A 25066-nucleotide genomic window follows, 5' to 3' on the forward strand; every position below is an offset into this window, starting at 1 on the left:
CTCATTTAATCCCCACACGGAGCCAGGGAGGGCTTAGCTGTGCCCCTCTCGCCAAAGAGAGTACAGAGGCTGAGAAGCTCCCCGAGCTTTCCACCCGGGCCTCCTGACTCCACAGTCTCTGCTCTTCCCTCTGCACCAGCTGGCCCTGGGACAGAGCAGGCTGGAGAGGTTGCTGAGACCCAGCCCCTGCCAGAGGGACCTTGTCATCCTCGGGAGGAGGGCTTAGCCATGTGCATGATCAGCCAGAACCCAGACTGGGTCATGGAATGAGCCAGACAGGCTGTCACAGCAGGAGGACTCAGGGAAGGAGGAGGCCATATCTGGGCAGGGAGGCAAGAAAGTGCTCTAGGAAAAGGGGAACCAAGCAGGTGAGGTCTCTGAGAGGTCACTGGAGCTTTGCCATGTGGAGATGGTGGTGGGGACAGACCCCAAGGATAGAGGGAGTAGCCAGGGAAAGGCAGGACCCAGGCCCTCAGGTCCTCAGGCTTCCAGGAAGACGATGCTTAAATCAGCCTCCACTGGGCCCAGAATCCCCCTGGAGGAGAAGAAGCCCCACCTTCTGACTCAAGACAAAAGGGAACGCGGATGTCCCGCCAGCCTGGGCTGCAGTCAGCTTAAGTGCCACTGGGTCTCTGAGCTGAAAATGTGTTCAACCAACATCTGAGTTCCCTGAAGGCTGTGGTTCTTCAGCAGTCCTGGCAAGTACAACGCTCTGTGGACAACACTGTGAAACACCGATAACTTTAATTTCATTACACGAAACAGTACTCACTTAGTTGTAGGAAATTTGTGTTTGAAATGGCATCTGGCAGGACGCAGCCTCAGTGTCCCAGCACAGCAGAGCTGGGGAGCCCTCAAGCCCAGAAGCTGGTGTCCACACACAAGTGCGTCTCCTCCAAAGCCTCGCCGTCCTCATCACCCAATCCCCAGGGAGTCCTGTAAGGTTCCTAATACCGGAACACAGCTTCTTCTGTTGGCAGCTGCTGTGCCCCAGGCCAGGGGGCTGTGCCAGGTACTCAGGGCTGAGGAGCACCATGCCGTCCTACTCATGCCCCAGGCACACTCTCCTATTTGGCTTCCACAAAAATAAGACAAAGCAACTTTCACCCCCTGGCATGGAGATCAACCCTTGGGGCCCCAGCCACCTGCCATCACAGATGCTCTGGGCAAAAAGGAGCCCAGCATAGGCCAACCCAGACCATGACCCCACACTGAGAACCACTCCAGCCTGCCCTTGATCAGTTGATTGGCTTCCACAGCACACTCTATAATCCAGAGCTGTCTTGGTTTTGGATGGAGATGCACCTCATCCCTGCTTGACCAGTTACGGGCTCTGTGACCTTCGACAAGTTACTAACTTCGCTCACCTTTGTCTCCCCATCTGTCAAATAAGATTGGAACTACCAACCTCTTTCTCCCTCATGTCCTTTCCAGAATGAGGCATGTGCCTTGAGTTGAAAATAAACTTACGTGCTGAGCAGGAATAAACACTGTCACTCCCCCGCCACTCACACAGAACGCTTCTGGGACCAGATGTGTGGGGTTTTTCCATACCCACCAATTCTCTGACACTAGCCGGGTACCCTCCAGTTCCGTGCTGACCCTGTCTCCCTGCAGTTAGCTCCCAATCCCACAGTCAAGGATTCAGGACTACCTGGCTCATGTCCCAGGTCATCACTTTGACTTCTGACCAACCGGCTCTTCACGACCCCCTCCTCAGGCTCAGTAGTTTTCTGGAGCAGCTCAGCTCACAGAACTCAGGGAAACACTTATGTTCACCAGTTTATTATATAACAGGATACAGATGAACAGCCAAATGAAGAGGTTCACAGGGTGAGGCCCTGGAGGGTCCTGAGCACTGAGGAGCTGGGGTGCCTCTCTAGGCACGTGGATGTGCCAGCCAGGAAGCTCTCGGAACCCCAGACTTTGGGGACATTTATGGAGGCTTCATCACGTAGCCACAGTCAATTATTAACTCATTTTCCAGTCCTTCTTCCTTCTCCAGAGATGGAGGTGGAGCTCAAAGTTCTAAATTTCTAATCATGGCTTGGTCTTTCTGGTGGCCAGTCCCATCCTGAAGCCACCCAGAGCCGCCTCCTTAGATCTAAAGATGCTCCCACCACCCAGGAAATTACAAGGGATTTAATTTAGGAGCCCTGTGTCAGGAAATGGGGTCAAAGACCAAATATTAGCAGGACCTGGGGGCAGAGTCTGGTGTGTATGTGTGTGCGCGCGCGCGTGTGTGTGTGTGTACACATATATCTTATTTCACCCTGCCATCTCACAAGGCCATTGTGGGTGAGATCTGTAGAAGTTCCAAGTGCAGAGTGTGTTAACCTTGAGGGAGGCCAGGGCAGGTGACAGAGTCATCTCCCATCCAACAGAGAAAACCATGGCCCAAGGGCAAAGAGCCAGACCAGGGGCTGCCAACAGTAGCCCTCCCTACCCTTCTCCACCCCAGCCAGCCCAGGGCAAGAGAGGGGCCATTCTGAGCCCGAGGTGACCATCTACCCAAGCAGAGGTGCACTAGGAGCCAGATCTCGAGTGTCTCCTCATGTCTGAAGCACTGGGGCCTGCAAAGCCTCAAGGGACTTCCTGGGGACCTTCAATTCTGCCTCCTAAAGAGGTGCTCTTTTGGACTTCCCAGAGTCAGCTGCTCCCCAGGACCCCAAGCCAGCGGTGGGGAAGACGCAGATGGCAGCCTCGCCTTGCTGTCAGGTGATAACAGCCCTGTTTGGTTTCTTTCTCCCTCCCCTTCCCCCACAGACTTGGCCGAGGTTTTGCAGAGCCCGGACGGGAACTGGGTGGCGCTGAAGGATGGTACTCTGCCACACACCCACCTGCTGGCCAAACCTAAGAGTGGCACGTTCCAGGCCCTGGAGGCGGCCTCCAGCATGGCCTCTGCCTACGACGAGATGGGCTCTGACAGTGAGGAGGACTTTGACTGGAGCGAGGCCTTGAGCACACTGTGCCCACGGCCCCGAGGCCGGCCCAGGAACCCCCAGCCTCAGCCCACACAGGCCCAGGGCTCAGACCAAGGTCCTTCAACCACCAACTCCGGGCTCTCCCCGAACCCCGAGGCCATGTGCTCCGACTCAGAGACCTCCTCTGCAGGCTCTTCCCGGGAAGTTGGGCGCCGGGCCAGACTGTCCTGGTTGCAGAGGAAGGCCCCCAGGGACCCCACAACAGAGAAGAGGCGCCTGCAGGGAGAGCTGGATGTGAACTTCAACCCCCAGGCAGCCAGCAGGGAGACCTCAGACAGCAGTGAGCCTGAGCAGGCCCCCTACACTGCGGACTGGAAGGCCAGGAGGTGGGGAAGGGCCCGCGTGGGCTCAGAGGAGCCAAGCGAGGAGTTGTCTTCTCCCAACGCCGGTTCCCAGGGGCTGGACAGACATCAGGTAATCAGACTGGTGCACACTTTTTAGCAGGATGTGCCCTCCTCCAAGCGTGAGTGGTGTGGAAAGGTTTCGAAATCACAGACCCAGATTCTCATCTTGTTTTGCTGCTAAGTAGCTGAGTGGCCTAACAGCTCACATCCCCTCTTTAGGGCTCCATGATCTCCTCTCTGGGATGAGAGCTTCTTACGGTTCCAAGTGGGTTTGAGATGTGGCCCCCAGGACAGCAACCGTAGCACCGCCAGGGAACGAGTTAGAAATACACATTCTCAGGCCCTGTCTGCTCAGAAACTCTGGGGATGGGGTCCAGGCATGTGTGGTCACCAGCTCTCCTAGGGATTCTGCTGTCCTAAAGCTGGAGGGCCGTTGGCTCAGGGTTAAGGATATGGGGTTTAGAGTCAGGCTGCCTGACTTCAAATCCAGCTGTGTGACCTGGGCAAGGGCTCAGGTCTGTAAATGTAGATACTATTACAACCCCCTTCAAAGAATGATGTGATGAGTGAATAAGATAATGTTTAGAATGAACTAAGCTCTGTCCTAGACACAGTAAATGTTATTTCAATATGAAAACTCAGGGCACAGTTTACTCACATTCTGTGATTCTTTCGGCCACCTCCCACCCCCTCTCAGAATCCTCAGTGGCTCTGCCCACATGGATTAGTTCAGGAACCTCCTTTGAGATTATGATAAAAGCTGTGGGCTCTCTCCATAGAAAGATGCACCCATACACACACACACACTCTCTCTCTCTCTCTCACACACACACACGCACGTGCACTCACACACCATTTGCTTTGAATGACCTTATAGAAGCAATGGATTGCGTTTGAAACTGAGAGTCTAATGGAAGATCTAGTTAGGTTGCCTCTGCCTTCTATAGGCTCACACTGCTGTCAACTTGACTTTCCACACTCCTGGAGAAACCACAGCCACTTCTGGAACCCCACTGCATCTCCAGTGGTACTCAACCACCGTGCCCTGCATTCTTAGTTTGGGTCTCACTGAAAGCAGGCTCCAAGTCAAGGATTTGGATGTAGGTTTTAGGTGGGAGGAGAGCCCAGGAACCCCAAGAGTGAGCCAGAGCAGTGAGAAAGGCCTATTAAGGCAGGCGATAGACAACTGGGGCCCCATCCCACCAGAGACCCACGGAGAACCACATGGGACACACCCCCCACCCGAGGACAGGAGCATTCATCCACAGTCTCCCATCTGCCTTTGGTACAGAGTGGCCCCACCCAGGGGAGCATCAACTCCACACACAACCAGTTTGCAGTGGTGCCTGAGAAATCCTTCAGGCAAAGAAGAAGGGAGAGACCCAGGTCTGTGGTGGGAAATGATCAGTGAGCCAGAAACTGTCCCCCATGGCTGCAGGCAGCTCGGGTAGCTCTAGGGGATACAGGCGGGGACATCACCAGCGTCTGCTACGATGCCCATCTATGAATGCATCAGCCAGATCCCTGATCACGAGGTCCCCGTGAACACAGCTGTGGGCTCGGAAGCCCTCAGGTCACAGAATCGGGCATCAGTCCTGCCTAAGCTGCTAATATGTTGCCTAGAAAACATCCTTTCTTTGGTCCAAGGTCTCGTGTTTTCCTATGTAAAAGCAGAGCATTACAAATCTGCCATGTGGGACTGTTGTGATCGTACAGTAGAAATACAAACTTCTGCTCAGTGATGACTCCTTGTTATCTAGCTCAAGTGGAGACTGTTTTACGGAGACTTTGGGTCACTTGCCCGAAAGGATATCCTTGAGGGTTGTCTGCCTGACTCACTTGCCGTGTATCCCCAACAACTGGCTGCGTGAAGCTTCCTGTTTATTGTGAGGTGGCTTGAAAGTTGTCTTCTGGTGGTCATCTTGCAAGGCCTCGATAGAGAGAAGACGGGGCCCCCAGAAAAGCTCTAGGACCAGTGTGTTGCTTCTGCCTCCCTGGCAGTGTCCTCTCCTCCCCAGTAGGTGGCAGTGGTGCTGCACTAACTCAGGCCCTCCTTGCTCTCCCGAGACGGCAGTTCTCTTCTCAAAGAAAAAAAAAAAAAAATATATATATATATATATACACACACACACACACATGCATATAATACAAAATATATATACATACGTATTTTATAAGGTTAGATATATTTCATGAGGTTAGATCTTATATGTGTGTACATATACAAACAGGGATGTATATGTATTTTTAACCATTTGCATACTTTTTAATTATATAAATAAATGAATATCATGTAAAAAAAAATTGTGAACATACAGATATAGTCTCCCCCACCACAACCTAAACCCCCGCCATCTCCTCCAAAATAACTGGAGTTGTATGTATTTGTGCACTCACATATGTATAGTACATTTAGAAATATAGTTCTGTATTTTAGCGGAATCGGCCTCTTACTCTCCATACTCTCCTGTCGCTTGCTATTAACAGTTAATGATAGAAATGTCAGCGCACATGTCCCCGCAGTGCCTGCCAAAGATTGCCTCTCGGTGGCCCCCCGCAGGGAGCACAGGAGTGGGAGCCGTCCGTCCAGGGTGCAAGCAGAAAGGGTGCACGTCTTGTAGAGAATTTTAAAACAGTAATAAGTCCAATAAAAGTCAGTCTTTTTATTATCACCTTGCACCACGCAGGGACAATTCTGAGCACTGTAACTTAGAGTTAGCCCTTTAGTTCCTCTGTTCTTTGCTTTTCCGGATATGTGGTAAGATCTAACCTTATTTTTTCAAAGTAAGCGTTTGTCACCAAATTGTTAGCAAATAATCCATGTTTTATTTGCTGGCTTCAGATGCCCCCTTTAATATATATTGACCTTCTTTTATTTCATGAGCCTGGTTGCCTTATGCTCTCTATTTTGTTCCATGGATGGAGAAGTCCCATTTGTGTACAAATACAACTTTATTTCAATTATAATAACTTCGTAACATACTTTGATATCCGGTAGATGGTCTTCCCTTCACAGTTGTTTTTTGTCGATGATATTTTATAAAGTGTCTTAACTTTTCTCAATCCTTTACTCATATAAATGACTTTTTACAATCTTCTCTTCAAGTTGAAAAAAAAATTTTAAGTTATGATCAGATTGCTCCAAATGCATTTATCTATTTGGGAAAAATCTATGTCTTTATAATATTGAGGCTCCCCATCCAGTGGTGTCATACTTGTCTCCATTTATTTACTTTCACTCAAGTTGCAGAGATTTTTTTCAAAGCTCTCCTACTTTTGTTGTTCACAGGTTTTACAGTATGTTATACATTTTGTTGACATTGTGGATGAGATCTCTTTTATCTATTACACGTGCTGATTCGTTTCTGATAGTGTATAGATCACTATTGATTTTATGTTTATATTTTATAACTTAGCACCTAATAGATTCTTAGTCCTAATAGTCTTTCACATGATTCTCTTAGTTATTCCGGGTAGATCCTCATCTTGTCCACATGGAGGACATTTTTATGGTTTTTCCCATGATTTACCCTGATTTCTCTTGCTCGTCATCTGGCCCTGGCGACAACCTGTGCTCCCCGAAGCGGTAGTGACATTGGCACTCGGTCTGTGTCCTGCTGCTGTCCTTAGGCACGTGCTTGCAGTGCTACACGGTTAAGTATGTTGCCTCCTCTACATTTAGTGGATACTCTCAAAACAAAGATGCATCTGCCTATTCCTGGCTTCCTAAACGCTTGTGTTCCTGCTCTTGCTGTCTCTCTCTCTGTCAAATAAATAAATCAGATCTTTTTAAAAAAGAAATAAATAAATAAAACTGTTGAGATTAATAAAATGAAAAGCTGGCTCAGGTAGATAGATAGATAGATAGATAGATAGATAGATAGATAGATAGATGATAGATAGATTCATTATATGTAGATAATGTACGTGTATATATAATGAATTTCCCCTCAAATACAGTTTTGTTGCATCCCACAGGCTTTGATATGTAGTGTGCCCATCGTCAAACTTTTCTAAGTAAATTATCACTTCCAATGTGATTCTCATTTTAATCAAAATTAAGAGGTAATTAGAAGAGTGGATAGCTTTCTGGTTTGTTTTGCTTTGTTATTGTCTCTAATTTTTAGTCCTCATGGCGTTGTGAGCAATAAATATGGCTTATGTGGTTTTGCTGTTGGGAATCTGTTGGGATTTCCTTTGTGACCCAATACATGGCCAGTTTTTGTGACTATTACATGGGTGTGCTTGAAAAGAACACATATTCTCTGTTTGTTGAGGACAGACTCCATGTACACGTGCACATTGTTCTGGACGTCAGCAAGACAGACAAGGTCCTGCCTCAGAAGCTCATGTTCCCTTGCCTTCATGTCTGCCAGGCTTCACTTCCCTAACTTCCCTACTCTTTTCTACTGTTGTCTTCATGCTTCTGTGGTTTTCTTACTCTCTGTCCCTTCGGAGTCTGGTGAGTCCCTAGGAGGCAAACCAGTGCGTGCTGGCAGCTCCAGTCCCTGCTGGACCCATGCCCTCACCAGCCCCAATTAGCATGTAGAGCCAGTTGAGGGCAGAAGTCCTGTCCTGCATTCTCTAACTGCATCCCCAGCCTCAAATCTCACCTCACATGTAACTCTGCACATGGAATCACTCTGTAATCTGTTACCATAGACTGCTGAATGCGTTCTCTGACCTCCAGAACCCCGACCCTGATATCTGCTGGTGGGATGACATCTGTGGGTCAGAATCACTTTCCCTCCAAAGCCCTGCAGCCGATATTTTACCGCCTCCTGCCTTGGTGTGATGAACAGATACCTGAAGACATCTTAATTTTTCCTTAATGTATAACCGTTTTCTCTTCTCTTAGACATTTGTTTGATTTGCTGTTATCTTTAAAGAGCAGACATTTTGCCAGAAGGGTAGTGTGCTCTCATCTCGTGCTCTTGCACATAAGACAGTGAGCTCTTCTCTGCATACTCGGGTATTTTTTCAACTCAGGAGGGTTTCCTTCTGTCATTTTGATTCTTATTTCTTCCAGGCCACCCATAATCCTTACCTTGAATCTCAATTCTCTGTCTTCCATGTCTATGATCTTCTCTTACTCTTTTTCCCTTCTCTGATTGATCTTTTCTTCAGTCTTCTAGAACACCTTCCCAAGTTTGTCTTCCCATCACTCATTTGTGTTCCTGGGATTAATTCTGCGATTACCATCGTCAGATGTGGGTTCTAATCCTGCCGTCGTGCTCTTAGTCTTTCTGCAATCTTTTGTCTCAACAGTCTCGCAGTTCATCTCATGCCACAGCCTTGTCTTTTAGTTGGAGTGCTTCTCTCTCGTAACTTTCTGTACCTCTTCATTGAGACTCTGTATTATTATGCCCTAATGAAAACACAAAACCACTATCAGACGTTGTGTCCTGCTTGTTAGTAAAATTTACGTGATGCCTTCAAGCTACCTTTGGTTTCCTTTGTTCTGCTGTATTTTTCCATAAATTCCATGTTAACTTTTTCTGTTAGTCATCCTTAGTGAGGATAAAGCTGTCTCCACCCCACTGTTTGCCAATATCTAGCATACTGAAACCATTTCCCCTCTGCCAGCTTGAGAGGAGCTTTTTCCTACTCTCATCATCTTGCTGTATGTTTCTTTGAACAAATGGCTAACAACTGAAAATGCATATGTTGAATGAATGAATGAGTGGAAAAGAACAAAAATCATTCTATATTTCTACATGTTTTTTTAACAGTTTCAATTACTTTTTTTTATTAGCATATAATGTATTATTTGTTTCAGGGGTAAAGGTCTGTGATTCATCAGTCTTACACAATTCATAGAACTCACCATAGCACATACCCTCCCCAGTGTCCATCACCCAGCCACCCCTCCCTCCCACCCCCCTCCAGGAAACAAACTGAGGGTTGCTGAAGTTTCTACATGGTTTTATAGATCCCCGCCCACCCCGGGGCTTTACATTTTCATGACCACACCTCCTAGAATGTAACATGGTACCATGGCGAGTTCTTCCCTCTGCCCTCCTGAATGTTCTAAGTGGCTATAAGACTAGGAGGAAGTGAGAGGGTTGGGAGTAGGGTTTATCTCTGGATGCTTCAAATGCCCCACCACCACAACAAAAGGCTCAGCTATTGTGCTTTTGTTTGTTAGGTTTTCATTTTATTTTTTTTATTGTGAGCATTTATCTCACACTCTGAACCAGGGTTTGAGGTTGGGAGAATATGGGGGGGTGAGGGGGAGACAGCAATTATCCTGACTACTTAGGAGAGGGAGAGAGTGGATGGGTCTCCAAAAACTTTTTTTTTTTTTCAGTTCATTTGCATGGGCCTTGTACTTAGTGAAAATTTTTCCCATCCATTTACTAGTAACAAGCTGACTTCCATTCCTTTTTAGTTATGTGAATTTTCACCTTTTCCTGTATCTTCCCACACAGTTTTGGTGGAAAACTTGGAGAGGTTGTAGAGTGATGTTTGCCAGGTATCATTTTAAAATGGAAACCTGCTAATTAATTTTCCATTGATTGAGACATCAGGATGGCAGGAGGCTGCTATTTCAGTTTCCTCTGACGTTTCATTTTTTGTTGTACTCATTAGTGCAACTTGTTTCCTTGGGGTAAATTTGCCCCCTTGTCTAGCAGGTGAGGTCTTAATTATTCTTAAAAGACGTTCTAAGAATCTTGCCACATTGGGAAGCTACTAATTCTTTAACAATCTGTAAATATTCATTTATTTTATGTGTTCATGCCTTGCAACAGAAAGAATTTAAACTAGTTTACATAAATGTAAACACAAGAGAATAAAATGAAAACATAAGAAAAGCAGGACAAAGGGAAAATCAGGATAGAAAAAATAAATGAAGCTAGGAGTAATGTTAGTTCACAATATGGATGCAGAGAGGTCCTAATCACAAGCTGACAATGCCAAAAATTTGGCTCTGAGCTTTCTAGAAGACAATAGGTAGAGAATGATGTGAGCAGCTTGCTGAGTCATGGAAACCATATTAGAACAGCAAATCCATTCCTTAAAGGATGCTGCTCTTGGAGCTGAGATTCATGAGAAATTTATCCTGTGGGTCCTCGTGAAGAGAAAGCAGAATGCATCACCCTCCACTATAACCTGCTTCAAATGAGCACACACATTGGAGGCTGCTTCTCACAGTGTCACTCAGTATGGACCAATGCAGGCACATTTCAGTCAAGTCAGTCTATCAGGGGCCAAATGCATTGACCTCTGCTGGTCCGGGTCACTCCAGGATATGTGGAGGAGTAGATGGCTACCTCCCCAAGCCCTGGTTCATGAGTGTTGTTCAGTTCCAAATTCAAGGGGATGCTCTCTGGCAATTGTGACCACCCCCCCCATCCCATGAACACTGAGGCCTTCAACAGGTGCACATCCCTCTGAGGTGTGCCAAGAGAAAATCCCCAAGCAAGTCCTTCGATCTACCCCAATTGTATTTGAATTTCCTCCAGTATACAGACCAAAGGGTGGTAATCCCTGCACCCAACACCCAATTCTTCACCATTGATTTTCAAATCTTTTTAGCCATGGGACTTTGCCTGAAATGAAAACTTAAGGAGAAGACAATAATTTGGCTGAAAGTGGAACTACTCTGAGACAAGGCCGCCCTCTGCCCTTGCCCCTTCTTCCCAACCTACACAGCAGCCTAAGCAAGTACAAATAATAACCTGGAAACAGTTTTGAGCAGGTGTAACCAATACCCCCTCAACAGAAGAAAAATCTTAGTCGGGCATCTGTCAAGTGATTCCCTCTGAGCATGACTGCTAGGTGTGCCCTCCATGATAGTTGCAGAGAACAGGTCTGGAAAACAAGAAGATACTTGCTGAATAATGGTGATTCTTAAATATTTTTGTGTCATAGACCCTATTGAGAACCTGATGAGCACAAACTCTTCTCCCCCATGTGTGTGTTTTCCATGGGGGGGGAGGAGGGATGCATAAACACAAGCACTCAAAAGCTTACAGACAATGTCAAGGAGTTTTTGGAGCAGGAACTTTCCTGAGTTTCCGCAGACTTTGGGTTAGAAGTCCTGCTGTATAGGATTTTTAACCAGCAGTCATTGGATATTAAGGATCAGCCACCAAAAATGATGACATTAGTTTTGCAATAGTTAAATTAGAGTCTTTGTTTGGGGCAGATATTAAACAGCAGGGCTACCTATCAGTTAAAGCCTTTACTTATTTGTGGCAATCAAATCATGTTTGCTCTGTGAAGAAAATGTTGAACTCTCTATCCCAAATGGCGGGGGCCTGAACCCAGTTCACTCAAAATGGGTGACAAGTCTTTAGGAACCAATGAAAAAAGGGGATCTGGAACACCCCTCCATCCCTCCACCCCAATCCTTGCACTGAATGCCATCACTTTTAGGAGACTCTTCTGACAATTCTGACTTGTGTGCTGGCCTTAAGGTCCAGGTTCTGAATCACCATCAAAATCCAAAGGTCTACACCCAGTTTCAATGCAGAGTCAAAGGAACAAACAAAGATGAAATCCGCTGTTAATGCTGCTTCATTCCTAACAGATTTCTCTCCAAAGCGAGAGACCAATTGTGGTCAGTATGAAAATAATTGTGTCTCAAATGCCTGTTCCTCATGTACATATTGATCTGAGAAGGCCAGGCTAGTGATTTTCTAGATATTTTATATGGGGCTGGCATAATTCTGGGGAATGAGTAGCTGCCCTTTTAACAAATGGCACAGTCTAATTCTGTCAGATAGAAGGTGATAAAGAGAAAAAACATGGACGAGCGGCAGACCCCATTAGTCAGATATGATTTTTTGCTCCGGAAAAAGGAGACATGCCCCAGATGAGATTAAGGTTTTGTCCGTTTGTTTCTAAATCAATTTTATAATCTGAAAGACTCGGAAAACAGCCTGGGATCCATACCAGGACAACTGACCTGTAATTGTAAAAACTAAAACTAAACCTTCCGGATCGATATCTAGGTGCTAAGTTTTCACACGACTTCCTTTAACCAAATGCATCGCCCACATCTACCTTCCGTACAGTTCCACTGGCCAAACTCAGGTCTTTCCCTGTGAAGGGTCTCTCACGGAGGCAGGAGGAAATAGATTGTAATATTAAATTTGATGAGATTCCAGGTGGCATGTTCCCATTCCCACCATGTTAGTTGGCCGAGGATTTGGTGTGTATCTGTGTATGTGTGACTGTTCTTATCACACCAGTGATAAGAAAAATAAACGTCTTCATCACCAGGGCACAACCTGTGAATAAAATTATTTTTAGGTTAATAGTGATACATCAGGAGAGGACAAACCTCTGCGTGAAGGTACCAGAGACAGAAATTGTCCAAGTCCTCAGAAAAAAAACAGATCAGCGGTAGAGTCGGCCAGCCCCGAGGCTCACCCTCCCTTCTGCAGCTTCAGGACAACTCTGCCAAGGCATTTGCAAGTAAAACTCCATGTATTTGCCACATACGGAACTCCCAGGGCTGGGTAGCCTGTAAGTCAGGGCTCTTCTCTGAAGTTCACTAAAATATCTAAAAGCAAGCTGCAGAAACTCTGCTTTTTAGGTCAGCTTCGGTGTTTTTCAACAGCAGGAACAGGGAGAACCATAGGACACTAGGATACATTCAACGAAGGCTGATATGTAACATTTGAAAGTCATCCTGGAGCTGGGCTTTTTTTTTAAACGTGGAGAAAATGCTGAGCCTCCCACTGTTCCCTCAAATGACCTGGCAGATGAAAGACAGGCTTTGTAAAAAAAAAAAAAAAAGGTTTCTAGGACTGGGGTTGCTCAGTCTAGAAGACGTTAACATGGCTCCCTTCAAACGTGTGAAGAATTTTGATCAGGATGATGGGGAGGTGTAATAGGAGAAAAATTGCTTTAAATTAAAGCAGGCAGGATTTCGGGGTGCATAAAGACAGATCACAAGGGTGAATGAAGGTAAAGACAGTCAGTTCTCTAAGGAAATCTTTAAAAGTATCCATCTCCAGAAAGCTTCTAGAAAAAGTAGCTTCTCCCTCATTGAAACTTCCACTTCTTTGAACGGATTAAGTCCTTTGCCTGTCGGGTTCTGTCCCTACCCTGTGGTTCTGCTATCTTCTGCTCCTAATGAGCTGGTTTAATCTGGAGCATCTGGCCTTGTCTTGGAAGAATGGAAAGAGCTTGGCCTTCAGAATCAGGCTGTCTTCAGCTTGGCCCCACGCTGGTCACGTGACCTTGGACAGCCTACACAAGGCCGGCGTCCTCGTGGACACAGAGGGAACTACCAGGCCACTTTAATGAGATCTGGCGTGTCTTGTGCCCAATGCAGTACTCACCCACACTCATGTGCTCAACCACAAGAACTGTCCAGGCTTGGCCCCCACTCGCACACCCCATCACCTCCTTATACTTCTCTCTCTGTGTTTCTCAAACATGAGAATTCCCAGATTCCTCAGGAATTGTTCAGAGGATGTCTGGTTCGAAATCTAAGATCCGTGGAGGTGAAGCTGGCAACACTCAGTTGCCCTGGTAATTCTTTTTAGATGATCAATGAAATTAAAGCCAAAATTTAAAAATTATTATAAATAAGAACTTGCAGACCACTGAGAATATATCAGCAGACTCTTGTTTAAGAAACCGTCCTAGCTTAGCTTAATGAGTATTCTGTCACTAGGTGTTTAAAACTATACTTTCTTATTTAGCCAGAGTCTCCAGGTTCCACATGCTACATTGATGTGCGCAAGGAAAAGGGGATGCTTTGTCCTTCTGTAACTGCCGTACCCTTCCTCCTCCACCTCCCCAGTCTGCAGAGCCAGCAATGTAAACTAGCCAATCCAGGAACACTCAGCCTCTTGTGATTTCAACAACTTTATCTCTTTAAAACCGACTTTCCTCTTCTAGGCAAATAATCAGCCCTCCAACCCCTCCACTTTCTCCACTTTTGCCATCTTGGGGAGCCAGAGGGGAAGCCTCTGGAGTCCTTGTGGCTGCAGGGCCATCTGAGGGCTGAGCAGGGTCCTCTGGGTCCTTGCAAGTCTCTTCAGTGATGGAACCTCTGTTCACGAAGTCATTCTCGCCCTGCTGGCATCCTAAGGCCTGAGAACCTGTCTGTTCCCTGTGTGTGAGGTCAGAACACAGTCCCTCTCCCTCAGGCCCCATCATGGCTGCCACTCTCATCCTCCCCAGGGCCCTGGCTGTCTGCCCCAAGGCAGCCCCTTCCTTCCCACCATAGGAGCCCCTAGGAAGCTCATCTTCCAGCACCACCAACGATATTCCATGAGCCCACTTCTGGATGCTCTCTGCCCCACACAGGAGCTTGAGGAGACCTGGAGCCCCTTCAGGCCTCCCTCTGAAGCCTTTCCTCAGGGTCTGATTCAACTCTGATATAGCTGCCTCAAATTATTAGGGGCCAAAGGGTCAGAGACCACAGGCAGCTTATGCGGCTCCTTCTCCCTGGATCCCAACTGAGGAACAAGCAAAATCCAGCATTTGAACCTCAGGGAACTTCAGTCTCTAGAAACTTCTGTCTCCACAAAATCTGGGCTACTCTGTCACCATGTTAAAGAGGTGAGCTGATCAATGATCAATGATCTTTTCGTTCTAGATCTATACTCTTTTCCCTAGGGTAATTAGGCTTAGCTAAGAAGATGAAGATACAGGGCACCTGGGTAGCTCAGTCGTTAAGCATCTGCCTTCAGCTCAGGTCATGATCCCAGGGTCCTGGGATCGAGCCCCATATGGGGCTCCCTGCTCCACGGGAAGCCTGCTTCTCCCTCTCCCACTCCCCCTGCTTGTGTTCCCTCTCTCACTGTGTCTCTCTCTGTCAAATAAATAAATAAAATATTTTTTTTAAATGAAGATACAAGAGAATGCAGTTTTAGTGGGAACTGAAAAACATGAGTTTCTTATTCTCAAAATAATGTCCCCTTATATATACCAGTGCTGATCTATAAAGTGGGAGGATTGAGACAGTGCACCGGTGGGCAGGCAATTCTTATTTTCAACCAATTACATAAAATGTTTTATGCCCAGATACACATATTGCTGATAGTTATCCAGCTTGCCCATAGGAATTTCATCCTATGATTTTTTCTTTTTCACGTCACAAAAGTTTCTTAGAATTCTCCACTGTCTTCATAACACTCTTAGTAATCTGTTTGAGTTGCTGTCCAATATTTTCATACTTAAGGTCCCTTTGAAGTACAAGAGTATATTCTTCAGGCTGGAGATTCTGCAGATCCTCAGCTTCTCTACATGCTGAGTCTAGGTTCCCGACAGACCCTGGAAACCAACTGCCCTTCTCCCCCTTCCTCTGAATTCCGCTGGAAATCTGCCATCCCCTACTCAAGTACCATGTACTTATCTACTGTTGTCTCACCAGGGAGTAGATTGTGTATTCTTCTCAATGTTTCTTAGCGCTTTGGGGGCGTGGATGCCAATGAAATTCTAATGACAGCTGGTACCCCTCCCCCTAGAAAAGTGCATGTAAATTGAAGTCTGCAAACAGTATCAAGGATCCACAGAGGCCAACAACAGACCCGTGTTAGCTGAGACCCCAACTTAACATCTACTGTCCCAGCTCTCATGGAGACGGACATGAAAATCAGTACGTGGGGAAAACGTATAAGTTTATAACACAGAGTAGGGATAGCTTGATCTTTGTAGGAAGAAAACACAGACCTATTTTTCTTAGAGATGTAAATATTTGTTAATGTACTTGATAAACATTACAGGGCCAAATATTACTCAGTAAGTTTTGAAGCTCTGGCGGCTTTTGATAAGGATGCTTCCATCTCTGTTCGTGGTATCACATCTCCTGCTGTCAGATCCCTGTACGTATGCCTATAGTGTTTATTGAACTCCAGGGCCATCATTTAGCATTAGTACAATTCTCAACACTCAGATAAAACTTGACGTATATCCTGATAATCTCTAGGACTTCATTCTTTAAGATTCCACTCAGCTGTCACCTATTCCTGTTTCTCTCCCGACAACATCCATCCAACCAACTAGGTGAGGATTCCCCCTGAGTCTCATCAGACACTCATGTGTGTGCCTTGTACACAGTGTGTCAAGATGATGTCTCTCCATCACACCATGAATGCAGCCAGAGCAGGAAGGTTGTCACTCCCACCTGTGAGCTCCAGTGGCCAGCACAGGCCCAGAACACAGTAGGCACTCAGTACATGTTTGCTGAATGTGGACTGAATCGCCATTGACCCAAGTCTTCAAAGGTTCTTACAAGGTAAAGAAATAGGCCAAATCTAAAGAAAGCAAACTGGGAACTAAAATGAATTGGTATTTCAGTGTGTTAAATATGTTGAGTGAGCTGGTAAAAGAGGGCTCCTGAGTGTGGGTTTGGGGCCAGTTGCTGATTTCCGGGCTAGTTTAATGCATACCACATGATAGCAGTGAAACTATCTGGTAGACAAGCTCAGCTCCTTAAGCTCATCCCTAAGCCTCCACAATCTGACCCAGGCCCATTTTCTCTTCCATCCCAAGCCCCCCACTGTCCCATTTCTAAGCCTTATTCCTCTAGCTACACCAAGCAATCTCATGCACCCTGGGTCTTACTGGCCCTGCTACTTCCTCATCAAGAATGCCTGACCCCACGTCTACATATTAAAACTTTCCTCATTTTTCAAGAGCCTGTTCAGAGGCCATTCTCCCCATTGAGCTTCCCCGTGTCCACAGACAAAAGAATCCTTCTCAAGCATGCTGGGAGCACTGGTCACCTCTCATGAGGCCCTCATCACTGATTCTTGCTCAGGACCAGAGAAACAGTCATTTCCAGTGGACTCTTTTTCTTTTATCAACCCAGGGGCTCTTCTTCTTCACTTTTGTGTCATCTGTTTCCTTCTGCTCACCTTTATATCGACAGCTGCCTTCAGCATCTGTCCAGTTACAACAGTATCAAGTAAATTTGATGCACAAACATCATAAAGAATGAAAGAATCTGTCGCACATTTTTTAGCACAACAAGATGGTCCAGATTCTTGCGGCAAAATGTTATATGATGAGACCCTTCCTGTTGAATGATTAACTGAATGAAAATACCGTATTTCCTTTTGTCCTTATAAATACATTGTTTACTCATCAATTCTTGAGTTTGAGAAAATTCACCTTCAGACACTATCATCTGAAGGCTCTTAGCCTGAGACTTTACTTATATAATCAACTTACTGTCATTGTTAGAGTCTAAAGAGTTGCTCTCCTTCTCTTTGAGTTCATCTTCTGAGTCATCTAATAATTGTGAAATGTTGTTCTCTGTCACTTTTCTTCTCTTTGCAAATATGAAAAATTTTGAATTTTCAACTGTATGCAATGTAAAAGCAGACTCAAAATAAATGATGATTTAGTCTGTTACTGAATCATCCTTCCAGGCCAATCCATTCTTCTGTTTTATTATTTTGGTCTCTTTTAGCATAATTGAGAATAATTGATGAGTAATGATGAAAGATAATTCCCAGGATGATGAAAGAGCAAGATATTTCAAAAGATAGAAAAATAAGATCACAAAGATGCCATCATGTATCATAGATTTATCAAAGAGACTAGTGAACCCACATAGTAATTACAAAATAGAATGAGTTTTATTTTATTTTAAAAAAATAAGTAAATTTTCTCTGTGTTCTTTAGAAACCCTTCAAGAAGGAATAAAAGCAATGAAATACCAAGCCTTATAAATAGAGCAAGTCAAAGAGGAAACTGAAAAACTAAAGTCAGGTCTAATGGACCCTGATGGTGTAAAGAGAGTTATCATGTTAGAATTCCATACACGTCTGTCCAACTTACGGCCAAGGACATACTGAGAGTCACCATCTCCCTGTCTTCCTGAAGTTCCCCAGGCCTGGTCAGGGATCTACTCCTGTAAGAAACTTTGGAGGTGTTCACCAAATGGATAGTAGGAACTGAAGGTGTAATAATTACGCCGGGACTGTAATTATCAAGGGAATGTCACACAGTATTGCTTACCTAAGTGCAAGGACCTTGTGCCATCTCAAAATCTTTGCCCTTAGCCTAGGATGCTGTTCGTCTTTCTCTCTCCCTTTTAGCTGGGTAACTGCTATGCTTTGAACATCACTTCTACTTTGCACGTCACTTCCTCAAGGAAGCTTTCCCAAACCTCAAGCCCTGCCATTAAGTACCCCTTCGTGGGCTGTTAGAACTACTGTGTCACCTCCACCGGGTGGGTCTGCCAACCAGGTGTGCTGAGCCGTGTACTCTCAGCACACTGCTGCCCATGGCGGGCGCTCAGTAAGCATCTTGTGAATGAAAGGCCCTGAATGCACTCAAACCCGTTTCTGAGGACAGATGCTCACCTGCCGGGCCCCTTAAACAAAGTGTTAGGGTGCATGTATTTGAGAAAGTACAAGTGAAAAGTAAAAGCCCACGTGTAGAGAAAGCAGATCGAGTTAAAAGAGCTTGATTTTCCTGGACTGTCCTTTCCTGGGGGTGATTGGGACCAAGCAGTTTGACCCTGGCAGAGGAGTCCTCGGCTCACGCTTCTGGCTTACATTTAGGTGTCGGGTGATCTGTCAGAGACTGACATCAGTAACGAGCCTCGGCACCCTCAGGCTGGCGTGGCCACCACCGAGGAGAAACTGAGAAACAGGCTGTATGAGTTAGCGATGAAAATGAGTGAGAAGGAGACGTCTTCGGGAGAAGATCAGGAGTCGGAGCCCAAGACAGAGTCTGAGAACCACAAGGAAAGTCTGTCCTCTGAAGAGAACAGCCAGGGCGTCCAGGAAGAGCTGAAGAAGGTAAGTGCCGTGAAGCCGCCTGCAGGCAGCTCGGTGTGGGCAGCGGGAGAAGGGGGAGGCAGAGGAAGTTCTGTATTTGCACAGAGGTGTGCTGGGCCCCCCACGAGCTGTCTCGCAAATGCCCATCCCGTGCATGCGGGAGAGCCCCAGGAGCCCCTGTTGGTTAGCGCTGAGTGGTTCAGTCGGGGAGAGGGCCCCGCGGGTCCCAGGCCTCCCGAGACCTGTCCTCTCCTTCTACTAACTGTCCTTCCCAAGACAACCCTTTACTTTCAAGTCTATAATTAATGCTCACCACCTCTCTCATTAGTAAAGGCCCATGTTACTGCCTTCCCCTGCCCTTCCCCAGAGGAACTTTGCCTGTGGGTTGAGAACATCTCGCTATCCCTCTTTTAGTCAATGGTGATGCTTCAGACCATGGTCTTTGTGCTAAACGTGGCCTGCTGCATCATTTATCCCTGCTGTTTGCAGATTTGGGTTTGTCTTAGCCTCAAAATCGTTTTCCAAACAAACCATATGTGGAATCCTGGTGTTTTAAACAGGTAAAAGTCCCCAAAACCCCAACCACTTGATCTCCAGTCCCAAACTACCCCTCCAAGTACCCAGGGACATTGCTAGGAAACCACAGAAGGAAGAACCCCTGGCAGGAAGGGGGCCTCAGGCCCCCTGCCCCCTAATAAGTGCTCTGCCCCCTGTCTTTCCCTCTACAGCTTCTCAAAGCACATGCATGCTAGACTCGGCCACTTTAGAGTCAGGATATCCCTACTGCTTCCAGTGGAAGAGAAAGAAGCTAACATTTGTTGAGTGCCTAGTGCTTTGCTTATGTTAGTGAATTCATGTCATAGAGACCTACTGAATTAGATGCAGAGGCTTGTCCTGAGGGTACTTACCCAAGGCCCACAGCTAGTCAGCTTCAAAGTTGGGGCTGCATCACAAAGGTGCTCGGCCTCAAATCACAGGCTCCTTCCCTTACAACGAGCTGCCTCTCCTGTAATCAGATAAGATCTTGCTGGAAACATCTAGATTTCTTTGCACTTGTGGTCAGTTTTTTCCCTCTTCTGAGAGTACATTGTATAACCTCACAAGTTCCCGGTAGCCCATGTGAATGGGGCAATGAGCCCCTTCATCTGCTCAACAGCCAAGCTGGGGTGCTACATAGGAGGAGCCCGGCCAAGCCAGCAAGGAGCACAGATGGTCAAGAGCCAGCCCCGAGGGAAGTGCAGGCCATCTTCCACGGCCAAGCCCCTGAGCCCTCCAACAGCTCACACTCTGCCTTTCACTCATTCCCATCCCCCGCTCTGTAATCATTGAGGCCTCATACTCCTCAATCCATCAGGTCCTCTGCCTGCGGACAGTGCGCACATCTGTCCCCTGCCATGTCTGTGGGCTGGAGCCTTCACAGACAGCCCCTCCCTGGGATGTGGGCTCCAACCCATTGCTTCCTCAATGGTAGTGGCCTCTGCTCCTCTCTGTTACTTGAACCAATACCCCATGATAGTCACATTTGTCTGCCAGAACTCAGAGCCAGATGGTAAGTGAAGGGTATCACCTTATTTCTTACAATGGCTCTGCATCCCACCAGCTTTGCTGCCTGATGGTCACAAGGCTCCCCCAAATCCTGTTGTTCCAGCAGCCTGCCAGGCCACGATGAGTCACAGACTCCCACCCCTTGTCAGCCTGCACGCCTCATCTTCTGGAGGCACAGCCACCAATCTGCACTGTGCTCTCTTGGACAGAACGTGAACAGGGAAAGGAGGGGCCCGTGGGGAAAAAATCTAAGACAAGCTCCCATCCTGCCCCGTGCCCTCGCTGAGCAAGAAACTAGGAGAGTTGCTTTTATTCAAGCTCCCAAATGTGTCAGTTTCTCAAAATTTAAGTCGTTCTCCAGCCTACCATGAATCAGTGCATTAAAATATCCATCAGATATCACTTACTGTATGTAAAAATCCGGGTAACAAACTGAAAAAGCTAATTAACATATATTTTCCGCATCAGGCATGGGTTACTCTGGGATGGGAACACAGAAATACAGGTTTATATCTTCAATATTATTTAGAAGCAGAAGGATATAGAGATAGGCTTCAAGGTAACACTGAATTTGAAACACAACCATGCAATTTGCAAACTCTGCAAACTTTGGCTAGTGTCCTAACTCACTGCCAGTGCTTAGAACAAGCCGGGGTCATTTCTTGCCTCCCACCAGACCCTGTCACCCGGCTGCTCTCCCTGTCCCTCCAGACCCTGCATGGCTACTCCAATCCTTCCTCCACTCAGCAGCCGGAACTGCCCTGCAGACCCCGAGCTTGCTCCCAGCACTGCGACAGGCCCACACCTGCCGTGTTTTTCAGCTGATCCCTGGGACCCAGCCCTGGGCCTCATGGTTGATTGCATGAACACATCTTGGCCTCATCTGTAAAATGAGAATAATCATACCCCTGATAGAGTTGTGAGCGTTGAATTGTACATCATAGCGTTCAGCACATAGCAGGAACCCAGCAAATACCGGATCCCCTATCACAACCTCAAGGAAAATAAACTTCACGACTGTGAGTTAACATCCGTCTGCTGGTCAGTACCAGCTTTGTACCTATTTCCAGGCAACACGTGGCATGTCTAACATAGGTCTGTAACCACATCTTGGGCTTTGTCGTGCTAGGTAGAATATAAGTGGGAAGACACTGCATGAGAATGCCCCATGTTCCCATCTTCAGGATCAGAATAACTGACTTCCCCTGTGAGCCAACCACAACTAGTTTGTACAGCTCGAGTGCACACACGCGCTGTCTGCACACGGCATGGTTTGGGCATGGAACAGGGCTCATACGACTATTTCAGAAGTAGTCAGTGCTCCCCTAATCTCTTTGCCCCGGCAGTGCACACTGGCCCAAAGTCCAACTGCCTCAAGGCCCCTGATGAAGCAGGGGCTCCTCTTCCTGTGCAAAAGGCAGGCAGGCCAGAAGGAGAGAGAGAGCCCTGCCTGGGAGCAGTCCTAACCAGTGACTGCCGAGAAGAAAGTCAGTACCCCAGCTATTTGGCCTCCATGGGCATGGTGACTCTGGGGCCGAGCTACACACTGCCTCCCCAAGCTCCCCAGCCAACAGAGCTCTAGGCTCCTGCAGTGATGAACAGTCCTCCTTGACGCCCTTCCCTCCCCTGCCCCACGTCCCCCTCCTCCACCACTGTTTCCCGGGATCGCCTCCCGAATGAACTAAATCCCTATCTCAGGTCTGCTTCTGGGTGAAACCAGACTAGGTCAGGTTAGTGCTTTGCTCATCTGTCACTGTCCCCCTGCCTCCACCCCTGGCCCTGCTTTCCGGGAACCAAAGCAGAGGAATGTGCATGTTCCCACTTGACATCAGTGGCTGTTTAGTGTCTTTAATATGACAACCCACGTAAGAACGGGGGCTTCAGAATCCTGTCCAGCCGCAGAAGAACCATTTTAGAAACACGCATTATCTTGACTGGAATCAGCCCTTTGCTGTAGGCAAACTTGTCCTATAGGTGGCTCACTTTCTCTGGAGGTTGGAAGGATAGTTACCACCATCTGAATTTTTACCAACAGAAGAACAAGCTTGCAGAGCTTGGGGCCAGCCCAGAAACCTCTTGGGGACTGGATTCCAAAGAGTCGTTTTTTTCTTTAAGTCACCTTATTCCATCAAACCTCAGGGGTCAGCCCTCTAAACCATGTGATCTTTAGAGCCCAGAAGTGAGCACTTGCTTCTCCTCTACCATTGCGCAGATGGCCATGCCAATGGTTCTGGGAGAAAGTCCTGGCCAAAGCAGTTCTTAGAAGTGTCTGCTCTAGGTATGCAAGGACAGCATTCCGGAAAGAAGGAGCAGAAGAATGGCTGAGGACTCCTGGCCTGACTTTAGAGACTACGTTCAAGGGCTGGACCTCCCACAAGTCCCATAACCCTCCCAGGCTTAGAGCAATGGTCCCCCAGGTCCCTTCTGGCTCCAAAATCCCCTGGTTCTAGATACGTAACAGATTAGATAGATTTTTATGTTTCCTGACCTAAGTATCCTTTATGACACTGTTTATATGACAAAAGATGTCCCACATATCAAGCTCTTAGAATATAAGTGTCTGTTGAAGGCCCAAATTAGTAAGTTCTTGCATTATAGTCAAATTTGTATAGCCGGTATCCTGAAAGCATTTTATTTAAAGTGCCTTTGTTTATTACCATTACAAGTAGCTGGATCATTGGGCTTTGCTTTCACAAGGGAGTCACAGACCAGCAGCTATCTCCCATATGTATAGTTTCATGGAATAATTTTCATCAAAGTATTGAGACTTCTCTCAACTATTAAATGTCTTTTTCCCCAAACAAGAGATAAATTTATGCATCTTCTCCTGGATGCTCCCCATTTACTAACACCAAGGGACAGGGATACACAATCCTGGTCCATGATCAAGGAGACAGATCTAAGGACTGTTTCAAAATACCCAGAGCCTTGGCTTTCTGAAGTTTAATGTGCTCGTGAAAACCTTTTCGTTGATATCAGTGTTAACATAAAGTCAACTTTGTCTGCGTATGTCTCGCCCCCGTAAAATAACACACTGTTCACATAAGGATTCGGTGTCTTTCATCCCAGGTCACATTCTATTTCAGAAGAGTGTCTTCATCTCCAGTTGGTGCTAAAGAGAATATAGTGTTAGGTACTGACTGGTATCTTACAAGTGATTGATCTCAGTAGGGCTATGCCTGTTGAAGAACTAACACCTCTTTTCTGACTGTCCATTTAACGGTTGCCCTGGGGGGTGGAAATGAGCTTCAGCTGTGCACTTAGAGCCAGAGCTCTTATCCACAGGCCTTGAACAGGTGAGGAGGTTCCATTCCACTCAGGATGTCATTGGCATCACTCATTCCCACAACCATATCCTGTGTGTGTACGGGGAGGGACCTCCCAGCCCGGGAAGAGGTCCAGGTTCTCTCCTGGATCACTGGGGCTTCAACAGAACATCCTCTCCTCTAGGCAGAAGATGAACTGAGCACTAGAGAAAGATTGTTCAAAAGTCCAGTGCAAAGATTCCTTACAGCCTCTGTGAAATGCAGGCGTTATCTGAACAGACAGGAAAAATGATACTGCCTCAGCCACAGCAATACAATGGGACATAAGACAGATGCAGTTTGAAGCGAGAAAGGCAGAGCTGCTCTAGAAGGTTGCAGATAGAAAGGTCTAGAAAACAAGGTACTGGTTCAGAGTTCTTGCCCCACAAAAGCCCAAAAGTAAGATGCCCTGAGGAAATGGGACTGTAGGAAGTAAGAGGGGAGAGAAGAAAAAGAACATACTTTGTGTGTCTGCAGCTTGGCAGAATAAGCAGGATTGTGCTCTTGGAAAACATTTCTGGGTGGAGAGAATATAAAAACAAAAGAAAGAAATATATACGAGTCTCACCTACAAACACAAATACTGAAATCCTAAATAAAATATTGGCAAACCAAATGTTGCAATATTAGACTCACATGCCCACACAACTAATACATTTATTCTGAGAATGCAAAAATGAAATTAATAGAAGGACACTCACTGTTACAATAAATCGCTTAGTAAGGACTGTTTTTTAAAACCACAGGATAATCCCAACTGATGCCAAAATGGCCCTTGGAAACATTCAACACATATTCCATTAAAAAAAAAACAAAACTCTCAATGAATTAGATAATTCTGATGACAGATATTCATCTCAAAGCACCTGGAGAGGGGCGCCTGGGTGGCTCAGTCGTTAAGCGTCTGCCTTCGGCTCAGGTCATGATCCCAGAGTCCTGGGATCAAGCCCCGCATTGGGCTCCCTGCTCTGTGGGAAGCCTGCTTCTCCCTCTCCCACTCCCCCTGCTTGTATTCCCTCTTTGGCTGTCTTTCTCTCTGTCAAATAAATAAAATCTTTAAAAAAAAAAAAAAAAAGCACCTAGAGAGTTTTTCCTGAATGAGAACTCATTGTAAATATCAAAAATATCTTGAACATCGTAATATTTTACTATTGATCAAACAAATCCATGAGTTATAAATGCAA

The 25066-nt window shown here is 46.4% G+C and overlaps 1 protein-coding gene and 1 long non-coding RNA gene across 3 annotated transcripts in view; one reads left to right on the forward strand and one right to left on the reverse strand.

Moving 5' to 3' along the window:
* Positions 1–25066, forward strand: part of MYRIP (myosin VIIA and Rab interacting protein) — an 86680-nt gene that overhangs the window by 22865 nt on the left and 38749 nt on the right. For both annotated transcript variants that reach the window (XM_081824749.1, XM_081824744.1), the window contains exons 6-7: positions 2767–3398; positions 18814–19053. In XM_081824749.1, coding sequence (XP_081680875.1) covers positions 2767–3398; positions 18814–19053 — 872 coding nt within the window. The remainder of the gene's footprint in view (positions 1–2766; positions 3399–18813; positions 19054–25066) is intronic.
* The window catches only part of LOC115944795 (uncharacterized), an 89442-nt gene continuing 69873 nt past the window's right edge, over positions 5498–25066 (reverse strand). Inside the window, exons 4-5 of the long non-coding RNA XR_014146461.1 lie at positions 11011–11143; positions 5498–8696 (exon numbers count right to left, since the gene is read on the reverse strand). This is a non-coding gene — a long non-coding RNA (uncharacterized LOC115944795). The remainder of the gene's footprint in view (positions 8697–11010; positions 11144–25066) is intronic.

Source organism: Leptonychotes weddellii, chromosome 1 (assembly GCF_054177405.1).
Source record: "Leptonychotes weddellii isolate Sample4059 chromosome 1, ASM5417740v2, whole genome shotgun sequence".
Classification (NCBI taxonomy): Eukaryota; Metazoa; Chordata; class Mammalia; order Carnivora; family Phocidae; genus Leptonychotes; species Leptonychotes weddellii.